The sequence below is a fragment of the Microcaecilia unicolor genome, chromosome 1, assembly GCF_901765095.1.
Source record: "Microcaecilia unicolor chromosome 1, aMicUni1.1, whole genome shotgun sequence".
In the NCBI taxonomy this organism is placed as follows: Eukaryota; Metazoa; Chordata; class Amphibia; order Gymnophiona; family Siphonopidae; genus Microcaecilia; species Microcaecilia unicolor.
The window spans coordinates 413,612,584-413,624,620 of NC_044031.1; the positions used below are offsets into that span (position 1 = coordinate 413,612,584).

Sequence of the window (12,037 nt, forward strand, 5' to 3'; positions counted from 1 at the left end):
ATCATTGGGGAGGAATACGTTTAGCATGCATTTGCATGCTGGTTGCGTTCAGAGCCCGGAGCGCTTTGTTTCACTTGCTCGGGGGCTCTGATCATGGGGCGGTAGCAAACGCAGGGGCTAGTATGCCGCAAATAGCCTCTAGCGCCTGTGTTTGCTTCTGATCATCAGCCCACAGGTTAGATTTATATGCTCGGCCTCAATTGCATACAAATCTATCGCATGCATATTCATTGTGAATATCCTGAAAACTTGATGGGACTGGGTGTGCTCCAAGGTCTAGGCTGCATCTTCTGACTAAGTGGGCTTTATGCTTACCTACCAGCAGATGGTGGTAGAGAAACTGAATTTTTTCAGTGGCAACACTAGTATAAAAGGTGGGGAACTGTGTGGAAAATTTCTCTATCTGCAGCCAAGATGGTAGGTTGCTCAGGCTGGCCTAGCTTCCAGCATCACAGGCTAAGGCTGCACAACTTGGTCAAGCCTAACTGCCTTACCCCCAGATTTCTGGTTCATGGACTTGACAACCCCAAGTCATCATCCACGGGCAATAATTTGATGAGGCTTGTGGATCAGTCCCTGTGGGGCCTTGCTGCAGAGGCTGTGGGTCTCTTTTCCCACCCGCACTCCTTTGGGGTGCTCCCCAGGTTCCCTGCAGCTCCAATCACCAGACAGCCACTTAGCAACAATAACAGAGGCTGCTTTTTTTTTTTTTAGATTTAGAGGCAGATGCATCAAGCAAATGTTAAATCTAAATCGTTCAAGTCCCTAACAATTTAAAAAGAACGAAGAATGCACCAAAAAAACAAGTCACACATGCTCAGATCGGTATTGAAAAGTACAATGTATCAAAGAATCGTAATCCACGTCGGAAATCGGCCCCTAAAGCATGCGCAGACCAGCCAAGCGTTATGTTAGCTGCTCTGCACATGCCACAAACAGTCAAAACACAAGCACGTGGCTCCCAAATCAAAACAAAAATAAAAAAAGGGTCGGGAGGGGGCAAAGGCGCTCGTCAGGCGTGTCCTGTATGGCCGTCCTTGCCCCCCCCGCCCGAGGTTGCCGTTCCCCCCCCCCTTGCTTCCCCCTGCATTATAAATTAAAAAGCAAAACATACCTTTAGCAGCCCCGGCCCCCCTCCCTTCCTCACTACTCTGTCTCCCCTCAGCTCCGCCTCCCGACATCCTCTGCCCTGTGCCCCGCCCCCTCTTGGGGTCGTTGCCCCCATTCCCCCCCTTCGGACAGAGGAGAGAGGCGCTGCACTGGACCGGTAAGAGGGAGGGGGGCCCGGTGCAGGGGGGGAATGGCGGCGACGACCCCAAAAGGGGGCGGGGCACAGGGTGGAGGATGTCGGGAGGCGGAGCTGAGGGGAGACAGAGTAGTGAGGAAGGGAGGGGGGCCGGGGCTGCTAAAGGTATGTTTTGCTTTTTAATTTATAATGCAGGGGGAAGCGGGGGGGGGGGGGGGAACGGCGACCTCGGGCGGGGGGGGGGGGGCAAGGACGGCCATACAGGACGCTCCTGACGAGCGCCTTTGCCCCCTCCCGATTCTTTTTTTGATTTTTGTTGGGTAAGGCTCAAACATGCTCTGGATACGCAAACACTACATTGATGTGGTTTATGACACGTTTTCTTTAAGCTTAAACACAGCTCTTTTGGACATATGTAATGCTACGTCCTTTTGACCAATCACAGCGCTTTTAGCTCTGCTAATGCGCTGGGATTGGCTCACAGTTTTAGTTTTTTTCACTTTACGATTTTTCCTGGCACAGAGCTGTCCTAACGAGAGGTACAGACCTCTCGTTAGATTTCCTGCCTTTTTCCTGCGTAAAGGCAATCGGAAGAGGTTAGTGCATCTCGTTTCAGTGGGGTTTGTACACAAATTGCTCATCTGCATTCCGTTTTCGTTAGCTGCTAGCTTCCTCGGTAAAAGCCCTTTGATGCATGCAACGGATCAAAATTTCCTCGTTAAAGGGTTGTTAGAGGATCGTTAAGGTTTAGTGTATCTGGGCCTCAGTCCCCTAGTCCAGAGGATCAAAGCTAATTAAGAAAACAAACAAACAAACCCATACCTGGACAAGGGAGAGGCAAGATTGCTGGAATCGCGGGCCATGGTTTGGTAAACCTGGTGTGTTCTAGCTTACGTTGTCAGTAGGTTGGCAGCAAGCATAGTTTTTCAACTTTGGAAATGGTTCTAGGGGAAGGGGGACACCCATATCTTGGAAATGGTTCTTCATAAGCCATCTTGTCTCCTGCAGTTCCTCTTCAGCAGAATATTCTGCAGCTCCCATTGGGACTTTGGGTGGGGCTTGTTCCTTCATCAAACCCAATCCCTGGGGCCTCCTGTTGGGGCCTCAAGCCCCAAATGACTCCAGCAAGTAGTCCTGCTGGTCAAGCACAGTAAAGAGGTGACTGTATTTCAAGATTTCCTCTGCTGGGGCTGATCGTGGGGACTCTGAGGACCTGTTGGATTCCCAGTTGCCCCCTGTCTCAGGTTTGGAGGTGAAGCCCCCTCCGTTAGGATGAGGAGGACTGCGCCCCAGTTATTTGACTTTTTCAGTGGGAAAAGCTTTCCCACCTTATTGATTTGGTTTTGGAGGCCGAGCCCTTGAAGGGGAACCCTATTTTGAGGGTGGTGGAGTGGCCTAGTGGTTAGGGTGGTGGACTTTGGTCCTGAGGAACTGAGTTCGATTCCCACTTCAGGCACAGGCAGCTCCTTGTGACTCTGGGCAAGTCACTTAACCCTCCGTTGCCCCAGGTACAAATAAGTACCTGTAAACAATATGTAAGCCGCATTGAGCCTGCCATGAGTGGGAAAGTGTGGGGTACAAATGTAACAACACACACACACACCCTCCAAACACTTTTCCTTTCATAAGGTGCTCTTCTGCATTATACTGATGGGAGTGGGAGGCTGGTGGGGCCCTTTGTGGGTCCAAGTTGTTGGGCAGATTGTATCCTTTGCTCTGGAGGAGGTGGATAGGTACTGGAAGTACCCCAAGGTGGACTCCCTGGTCATGGCTGTTACCAAAAAGACCATTGTTCCAGTGAAAAGGGGCTTGGCTCTCAAAGGAGATGCGTGATAAGAAGGTGGAGCAGTAGCTGAAGCTGGGTTTTTCCTCAGATGCAGCTGGTGTAAAGGCCACCATGTGTAGTGGGTATGTGGCAAAGAGCCATGTTGCACTGGTTAAAGCAATGTTGAAGTCCCCTGAGGTGACTTGCCTGGAGTCAAGGGTGGCTTTGCTGGCTGATGTTCTTTATGATCTGGTGCCCATCACCTTGTGAAGGTGGCTTTGGCTACATCATTGGTCTGGAAGTGCAGCGTTTAAGTTGCCCTTCAGGGGTCAGTTACTCCTTGGAAACAACCAGGCAAAGCTGGTTAAAGGACATGGGAGAGGCTTGGCCTCCCCTGAGTTATGATAGAGGGGCCCCCAACATACCCCCTTGCCCAGGGTTGGCTAAGCACCAGTCTGGGACAGGTCTGAGTTCTAGCTGGCCTTCCAAATAGAGGTCTCTTTGTGGCCCCAGAAGGGCAGGGGACCCTGCCTGGACCGTGGCCGGAGACTCCAGATCTTCCCAGTGAGGGAGTGCCTGCCCCCTTGTTGACCTAGATAGAGGGCAGACTGTTCCTCTTCAGCCATAAGTGGCCGCGTATCATTTCAGACTAGTGGGTCCTTATGGTGGTCGAGCAGGGTTATGCCCTGGAGTTTGCTTGTCCAGTACCCAGTGCCTTCAGGATTTTAACCTTTGTCTCATCAGTAAAGCAGTAGGCAGTCATACTTCACCCTTCAGCAATCTGGGAGCAGTGGAACCTGTGCTGCTTGCAGAGCAGGGACAGGGGCATTATTCATTTATTTTGTGGGCCCAAAAAAAGGTGATTCCTTGACTTCAAAGGGATGAATGCTTACCTCAAGAACCAACTCTTTCAGAATGAGACATTTCACTCAGTGATCACCTCAGTTTGCCCGGGCAAGTTTCTGACCTCCTTGGACATTTCAGAGGCTTCTCCATATTCCAGTCAAGGTGAACAATAAGTGTTACCTCCACTTTGATATCCTGGGTCACCACTTTTAAACTTTTTGTCCCTTCTGTTCAGCCTGGTGACGGACCCCTGCACCTTCTTCAAGGTAATGGTGGTGATAGCAGGTCACTTTTTGGTGCCAGAGAATTTGAGTTCCTCCCTACCTGGACAATTGATTGGTCCAGTTAGACTCTGCATTGATTTCTGTGGTAGTCACTGCTCAGGTCATTAGAACATAAGCATTGCCATACTTGGGACAGACCGAAGGTTCATGAAGCCCAATATTCCGTTTCCAACAGTGGCCAAGCCAGGCCATAAGTACCTGGCAAGATCCCAAAACAGTAAATCAGGTTTTATGCTGCTTATCCTAGGCAGTGGATGTTTCCAGTTTCTTCTTAATAATGGCTTATGGACTTTCTTTTAGGAAATTATCCAACCCATTTTTTAAACCCTGCTAAGCTAACTGCTTTTACTACATTCCATGGCAACAAATTCCAAAGTTTAATTACATGTTGTGAGCCCAGGGCCGGTCTTAGGCAGGGGCGACAGGGGCGTTCGCACAGGGCCTCGCGCTTTCAGGGGTCCTGCGGCGCGCCCTCCTGGCACATACCTGAAGCCACCCTGGTGGTCTAGTGGAGGCTTCGGGGTAGGAAAGATACTTAGCCTTTCCTGCTTGCTGCCAGTGCTAACCACTGCATCGCTCTTTAAAAATGGCTGCTGAGACTTCCATCGGCAGCCTCGTGAGTCTTCCGCTGAAGTCTTGCGAGGCCGCAGATGGAAGTCTCAGCAGCCATTTTAAAGAAGATGCGGCAGTAAGAGGGTCAGCGCCAGCAGTGGGCGGGAAAGACGGGGGATTTTTTTCTGCCCCGAAGACTCTACTAGACCACTAGGGTGGCTTCAGATGTGTCGGGAGGGCACCCTGTGGCTCAGGGGAGCGGGGAGGAGGTCTGGAGTGGGTGAGGGGGAGGGGGGATACTGTGAAAAAAAATCAAAGTAATATCTGTGTCATTCGGAGGGACTGGTTAAAGGGACACCCTATTACTATATTCAGAGATTTTTTTTCTCCTGGTAAAGGGCCACTAAACAGACATCATGTTATGAGAATCAGGTGCTCAACATTCAGAGTTTCTATGTATTTACTTATTTATGGCATTTTATCCCACTTTAAACAAACCTGGGAGCATTTAAAGTCTTTTTTTTTCCTGTGCCTACATCAAAAGTAAAAAAAAATGTCATGTGGGAACTTGCTCCTTTTGCTTTGTGGAATGCTGTGGTATATTATAAAAATGCACTTGCCTTTTTTTTAAATTATTATTACTATTTCACAGAATTGTCCAGAGTCAGTCTAAATGTGCCAACATTGGCCAGTTCAGCACACTGTTAACTGCCAAGTTCATACAAAGTTAATTATGTTCAGTGGACAATAAATCTGTTGGCTCAGGCTGCTTGCTGTGTGAATTTTCAATCATTATTGCTACCAAGTATTAAATATTAAGGGTATTTGTTTTAATTCATTTATCCAGTCCTTACATGCACATGGTTTTGCTTTTTAAACCCAAAGGTTTCCTGTGATAGCATTGTGCATATTTGAATTAGTCTTTCTGTACAAGTTTTGCTTGATTTGTCTTTATTTGAAATAAAAAATGTTTAAAACACATCTTGTCAACAAGGGACGGGGCTAGGTGGGGTGGAGCCCACCAAATTGGTCTGCACAGGTCCCACAACCCGCAATTGCTAAGACTGCCCCTTTGTGAGCCCAGTAAGGACAGAAAAGGTACCTGCAGGTACCACAGAAAGGTGGTATATCAAATCCATGAAACTTTCACCCATTCTGCTTCTGGAGTGCTTGGGCTGGGTGGTGAATTGGGCAGATCTTGAAATCTTTTGAGGTTCACTTTGATAGCCCTGGGAACAATCTTTCTCACAAAGGAGTGCATGGGCAAGTTGGAAGCCCAGAAACAAAGCCTTTGCACTCTGGAAGCCTTGCAGTTCTGGGACTGTCTCCAGCTTTTGGGCTCCTGGAAATGGTAGCTTGAGCTCAGGCCCATATTCTTACTTTCCAGGTGGCCTTCTTGTCTGATTGGATGCCTGTCTCTCAGGACTTCAGCCGCTGACTGCTGGTCCCTCTCCAGGTGTGTTGCAGCCTAGAAGGGTGGGACTGCCCGAGCCGTCTCCTTTGGTTGGGGGTGGGGTGAGGGATCCTGCTAGAATTTGATTAGGTGGTAGTGACCACTGATGCAAATCTCCATGGGCAGAGTGCTCACTGCTTGGGCAGAATGGCTCGGGGGTTTGGTCCTCCCTGGAGGTCTCTTGGTTGATCAGCCGCCTGGAGACCTAGGCATTCAGAGTGTTGATAGTGCAACAGCAGTGGCCTATATCAACAAGCAGGGAGGCACCAGGACTCGGGCAGTGGCCCTGAAAGCAGCAGCTCTCTGTCACTGGGCAGAAGCAAACCTCCTGGTATTGTCCACACCACATATGTGTATGGTGACTGACTATACACTCATTCTGCACCTGGACTAGCTTGCTACACATACTGTAATTTAGATCAGTTCCTTATCTCTTGCTTAACTGTACAAAGAACTTGCCTCAATTTTAGCTAACCTTCAAATTATCCCAACTGACTCTGTACCACCTTGTTCCCATCATACATTGGCTCTTAATCCCTCAGCTGTATGGTAAGCTGTATTGTAGAAAATCTTTAGCATCATATCTGTTAGTTGAATGTTCTAATGCATTCTTATTAGGTGTATCATTAGTATTATGCTAACATTGAATTATATCTCTGGTATTTGAACTCCAATGCTGTTAAATGTGTATATTTTTGATACTGTTTCATGTTCTATTATTTAGGTTTCAATTTACTGTTTTCAAATTTACCATATTTATTGTATTTGTTTATTGTTGGTTATTTTACTATTGTTAACAAAATTGTAAGTATTATGTTAAACTGTACCTGCTGTACACCGCCTTGGGTGAAACTCTTCATAATGGCGGCTAAGAAATCCCAATAAATAAATAAAATAAATATAGTCAACAAGGGCAATATTGAGGTGGATTTTCTCATCCAATCTTAACTGGATCCTGGGGAGTGGGAGCTGAGGTAGGTGGTCTTTCAGCTCCTCTGTGACCAGTGGGAACTGCCAGTCTTTGATCTCATGGCCTTGAGCAAGAATGCCAGGCAGAGTGCTTCTTCAACTGCTGGAAGGGTGCAGATCAGTGGACATAGATGCTGTGGCCCAGGGAGGAGCTCCTTTACTTTTTTCCTTGGTGGCCTCTGATTGGCTAGGTGCTGCGCAGGATACTGCGATCTCTCTCTCTGGTTTTTCCGGTGACTCTGGATTGGCCCTGAAGACCATGGTATGTGAATCTGGCTCACCTAGTGGAGGATTCACTTCCCAAGGGTCATGGCCTGCTCAGGCAGGGTCTGGCAGAAATGGAGGATCTAGATCCATTTTGGTGTACAGTTTGACCCTTAAGAGGGGAGCGCTTAGCAAGGAAGGGGGGGGGGGGTTCTTCTGCTGTGATTTCTACCTTGTTCAGGATCCACAAATCGTCCACTTCCCTGGCTTACATCTGGGTCTAGAACATCTTTGAGGAATAGTGTCAGCAGTGCTCCTTTTCTTTGTAGAAGGTTCAGATCCTGGAAGTGCTCAAATTTCTGCAGCATGGCTTTGATCAGGGACTGGAGCTAAACACTGTTAAAGTGCATCTGGTGGCCCTGTCCTTATTCTGGTCCCAGGTTGAGATCACACTTGATTGACTTAGCCTCCAGGGAGATCGCTTGGGTCGCCACCTAAGATGTTGTCTGCACCCATCTGCTGATCTGTGACTTGATTGTCGCATCACTTCTATGTGAAACATTAGAGTGGATGTGCTAGTCAGCTCCGTAATTCATGTGGTTATCTTCCCCTCCTAGTGAGTTCTACTACTCTCCAGTGGTGTTTAAAAAAAAAAAAATTCAGTATTTGGTTCTAAGTGTGTTTACAGCTCCAGTGGTTGATGGGGAATGGGTGTAATTTAAGGGACTTTCCACAACATCAGCTTCTTATAGTGGTGATGTCACTGGAAAAATCTGTTTCTCTACCTCATCGTAGGCATGAAATAGCAACCCATTAGTCAGGATGATGCAGCTGGTCTAAAGAAAAGGAAATTAACAGGTAAGACTAAGTTTTATCATCTTGGCTTGGTTATTCCGGCAGGCATATCCAGGATGATTTGGTTGATGGTTCGGTGTGCTATCCACCCGCCCCTATTTTGTGTCTGTTTTGATAATTTCTCTGTTTTGTGAGTATGTTATTAATCCAGGGGAATTCTGTGCAAAACAACTGAAAATTCTGCACACGTTATTTGTGATTTTTTTTCTGCAGAATTCCCCTATTATAAAGACTGGCATCCCCCCCAAGGCAAGAAATACCCCCCCCCCCCCACTGCAGTTTCCCATGCACTTTCATGCAGACCTCCACCCCATTCCCATGGCATGCGTGCACACACATCACATCCACTTTTTTTCCCCTAGCCCCCGCCCTGCATCCACATTTCGTTCACCTTTTTTCCAGCCCCCCTCCCTGCACCCACACTACTATCTGCATTTTTCCAGACCCCCCCCCCCCCTTGCATACTCACTGGTCCAGCACAATAGGAGGAGGATCTGCAGAGCTGCGCATCAGGCTGCTTTCTGCTTCTCTGCCATTCCTGGCCCGACTGTTCCTTTGAACTGCATGGGCCTCCATATAGCTGCGCAGCTTGGGACCGCTGCAGTAGAAGAGGAAGCAATCCAGCCAGTGACTGTGCAGCTCCACTTCTTACACACTGGTTAGGGAAGGTAGACGTCGCTTTCAAACTGCCAGTATCTGTGCTTCTCTGCCTGCAAAGGCAGACTTCACAGAATTCAGCGTGGGAAAGGCAGAATTCTGTACAATCTGCAGAGGTGGGGAATTTTGCACAAATTCTGTGTTAAGTAGTAATTCCCCCAGGAGTATATTATGAATATATACCTTTCCTGTCGACCATTGTAGTTTTTTTCTTATAAATGTTAGATTGTACACCATTTTATTGCCAGTTAAAGCAGTATAGTAAATTTGAAATAAATAAATAAATTATGTAAGGCCTCTGGTTGGCCTGGCTATTGTAAAGTCTCCGATGGGCCTTGCTATGGTAATCCTCTTCTGGCCAAATTCTTTCCCTCTGGCTCTGGCAAACCCTGCGATATCCATGAGCTCTCCTTCCTCTTGAACCTCCTGTTCTTCTGCCCTGTACCATTCCATGGGTTCCTCACCCCACCCTCTTTCCACCTGTACTGTATCACCCTGATTAGAGGTACTTCCACTCCCCTCCCCCTCCCTGAACGTCTCCCTAGAGGCATATTTTCAAAGCACAGCCTTCCAAAGTTCCATAGGTTGGATGGAACTTTGGAAGGCTAAGTGCTTTGAAAATATGCCTCTTAGTCTCCTCTGGGGGCTGTTGGTTACGTGAATCCAGGACTCTGGGATAGAGCTTCCGCAAAGCCTGCTGGGGATCGTAGTCCCAACTTTTAGTGTATGTTTCCCTTAAGGGCTGCTGGGAATGGTAGTTTTTACCTTTTTTTCTGTTTCCCGGAGAAAATGCTCTCCCACCACCTGCAATTGTTATAGGCAGAAAACTTATTTAAAATTGGGTCTTTGGGGGGAGGAATTAGTTTTTGGTTAGTGCCCTGAGGAGATGTGAGCTTTTGGGCAGTGTACATTTGGGACTTGAAAGAAGTCTGTTCTATATGTGAAAGTCCTGGATGGGGAAGGTGTATTGGGAGGAGGGTCTTGGTGGTAAGGGATGGACCTTTAATATTCTATTATTCGTTTTATTATGTGATTATGATGTGTTTTGTGAATGGCATTATATATTCAGGTTTTCATGTACAATACTCAAGGGTGGGGTCGGAGAATATTGGATTGTTATTGTTAAAAATGGCTTGCATTTGTACTGCTGTTTGAGATATATTTCAATAAACTTTACAAATTAAAAAAAAAAGAAAGAAATGAAACAAAATCTTTTGTTTTGTGTATAGGTACTCTTTCCTGGCTGCCATGGGATATCTTACAGTGTGCCAGATCAGTCGAGTATACATATTCAGTTATGGCATTCTTACTACAGATTTCTCTGGGTAAGTGCATAAGCTGACAATATAAGACACAAATATCATCCTTTCCAATATACAGTATGTGGTAAATGTTAAATACTTTTTCTATATTTGGATTTTCCCTTTTTTGCCTCCTTGCATAACATTTTTATTTTATTACTTGGACCAGTTTGTAAGCAACCATTTATTGTAATGACAAAGAAAAGAAAAAATATACTTTGAAGCTGGTAAAAAGGCACTAAAACTTTTAATTCTGAAGTGCAAGAATCTTTGTTTCTTTGCAAAGTTACTGATATAATAATGCTCCAGAACTTTTACAGTTTTGCATACTGAGTAGTTAATTGTGTAAGAAGTCGTGTAGATTTAGGGTGCATGAATACAAGTCATTTATTTGCATATGTAGATACATACACATGTAAACGACTATTTTCAGACTATGCAATATTCTCTTAAGTATTCACCAAGATGCAATAACGCATACTTTGCAGTTGGATGTTTAAATGGGCAGAATATAGGTAGGATGTGGGCAAGGCACACACACATGCGTTGATTTATAGGGCTCTCTAATGATGCTGACGAGGTGGGAGTCCCTGGAGGGGACCTTAAGGGAGACAAAGACCCTCGAGAGGCTCTAACCCCCCTCCCCCCTGCTGCTTGAGGAGATTGACAAATATTGGTGGGTCTTGGTGGACGCAGTTGTCAAGGCAGTGACCAAGAAGACTGTAGTCCATGTGGAGGGGGGCTCAGTGCTTAAGGTTGATGCATGAGAGGAAGGTGAAGCATCTTCTCATCAGGTTTTCTCCTCAACAGGGGTGCAGATTATGTGGCCTGAGCTATTCTGCATTGGTTCCAGCAGCAACCTGAATCCACAGAGGTTTCACATTTGGAGTCTGGTGCACCTTTCCTGGCAGATTTCTTACATGACTTGTTTTGTATTTATTTTTGATCAATTGATTTGTTGATGATGGCCAGGAGGTGGCCGTGGCCCTGGTCTTTTAAGGGTATGCTTGAGTACGCTGCCCTTTAGGGGTCGCTTGCTATTTGGGAAAGATTTGGAGACGTTAGGGACCTGAAGGGGTCACGTCCACTTCATCTTCCAGAGATCAGAGATGCGTCAAAAGGCCCCTAACTGGTTGGACCCAGGCAAAGCTCCCTTGAAAGGCGTAGCTGTTTCTGGAAGAACACCAGCCCCATCTGGAGCTGAGAGACTGGCTAAGGATGGGCCTTTTCCGAGGCCTGAGAAAGCCTGGGGAACAGGGTTCCTCTGGGGTGAACAGCATCACCAGAGGAGCACAATGAAGTTGCACCAGGGCCCTCATTGGTTCAGGTAGGCAGGAGGCTGTCCCTCTTCTTTGTTATGGCTGGACCTGCGTCAACTCATACCAGTGGTTGTTGGAGATGGTGAGTCAAGACTATACCTTAGATCTGGCGTGTCTTGTTTTACATAATCTCTCTTTGTGGCTGGGCCATAAAATGTCAGATGGCTGCCAATATGCTTTGTCATTTGCTCCAGTTGGGGGCTCTGGAGACTCTTTCACACACGGAAGGCTCGGTAGAAGATGCTACTCCACCTATTTCGTGATGCCAAAGAAAGGGGGTTCCTTAAGGCCCGTTCTTTACTCAAGGGTGTCAGTGCTGTATTTTCTAATATCCCCCGTCTCACTCAGGGTGACCTGGTGCTCAATATGTAGATCAGATGCAAATTAGTGTGCTACCCCTTCTAGCTCAGGGTGACCTGGTTCCCACTAAGCAAATTAAACAGGTCTCACCAACTGCATATTTCTCAGGCAACTCTTTATTCCAGCTCCTGGGCACACTTCTTCTAGCTTAATACTTTATGCTTTCATAGATCTTCACACTGAGCCTCCCCACACAGATACATGGGCTCAGTACTACACCAATACT

General features: G+C 46.9%; 1 protein-coding gene across 3 annotated transcripts in view; it reads left to right on the forward strand.

Moving 5' to 3' along the window:
* The window catches only part of MBOAT1 (membrane bound O-acyltransferase domain containing 1), a 216,051-nt gene that overhangs the window by 79,772 nt on the left and 124,242 nt on the right, over positions 1-12,037 (forward strand). For all 3 annotated transcript variants that reach the window (XM_030211557.1, XM_030211566.1, XM_030211574.1), the window contains one exon: positions 10,061-10,156. In XM_030211557.1, the coding sequence (XP_030067417.1) occupies positions 10,061-10,156 (96 nt within the window). The remainder of the gene's footprint in view (positions 1-10,060; positions 10,157-12,037) is intronic.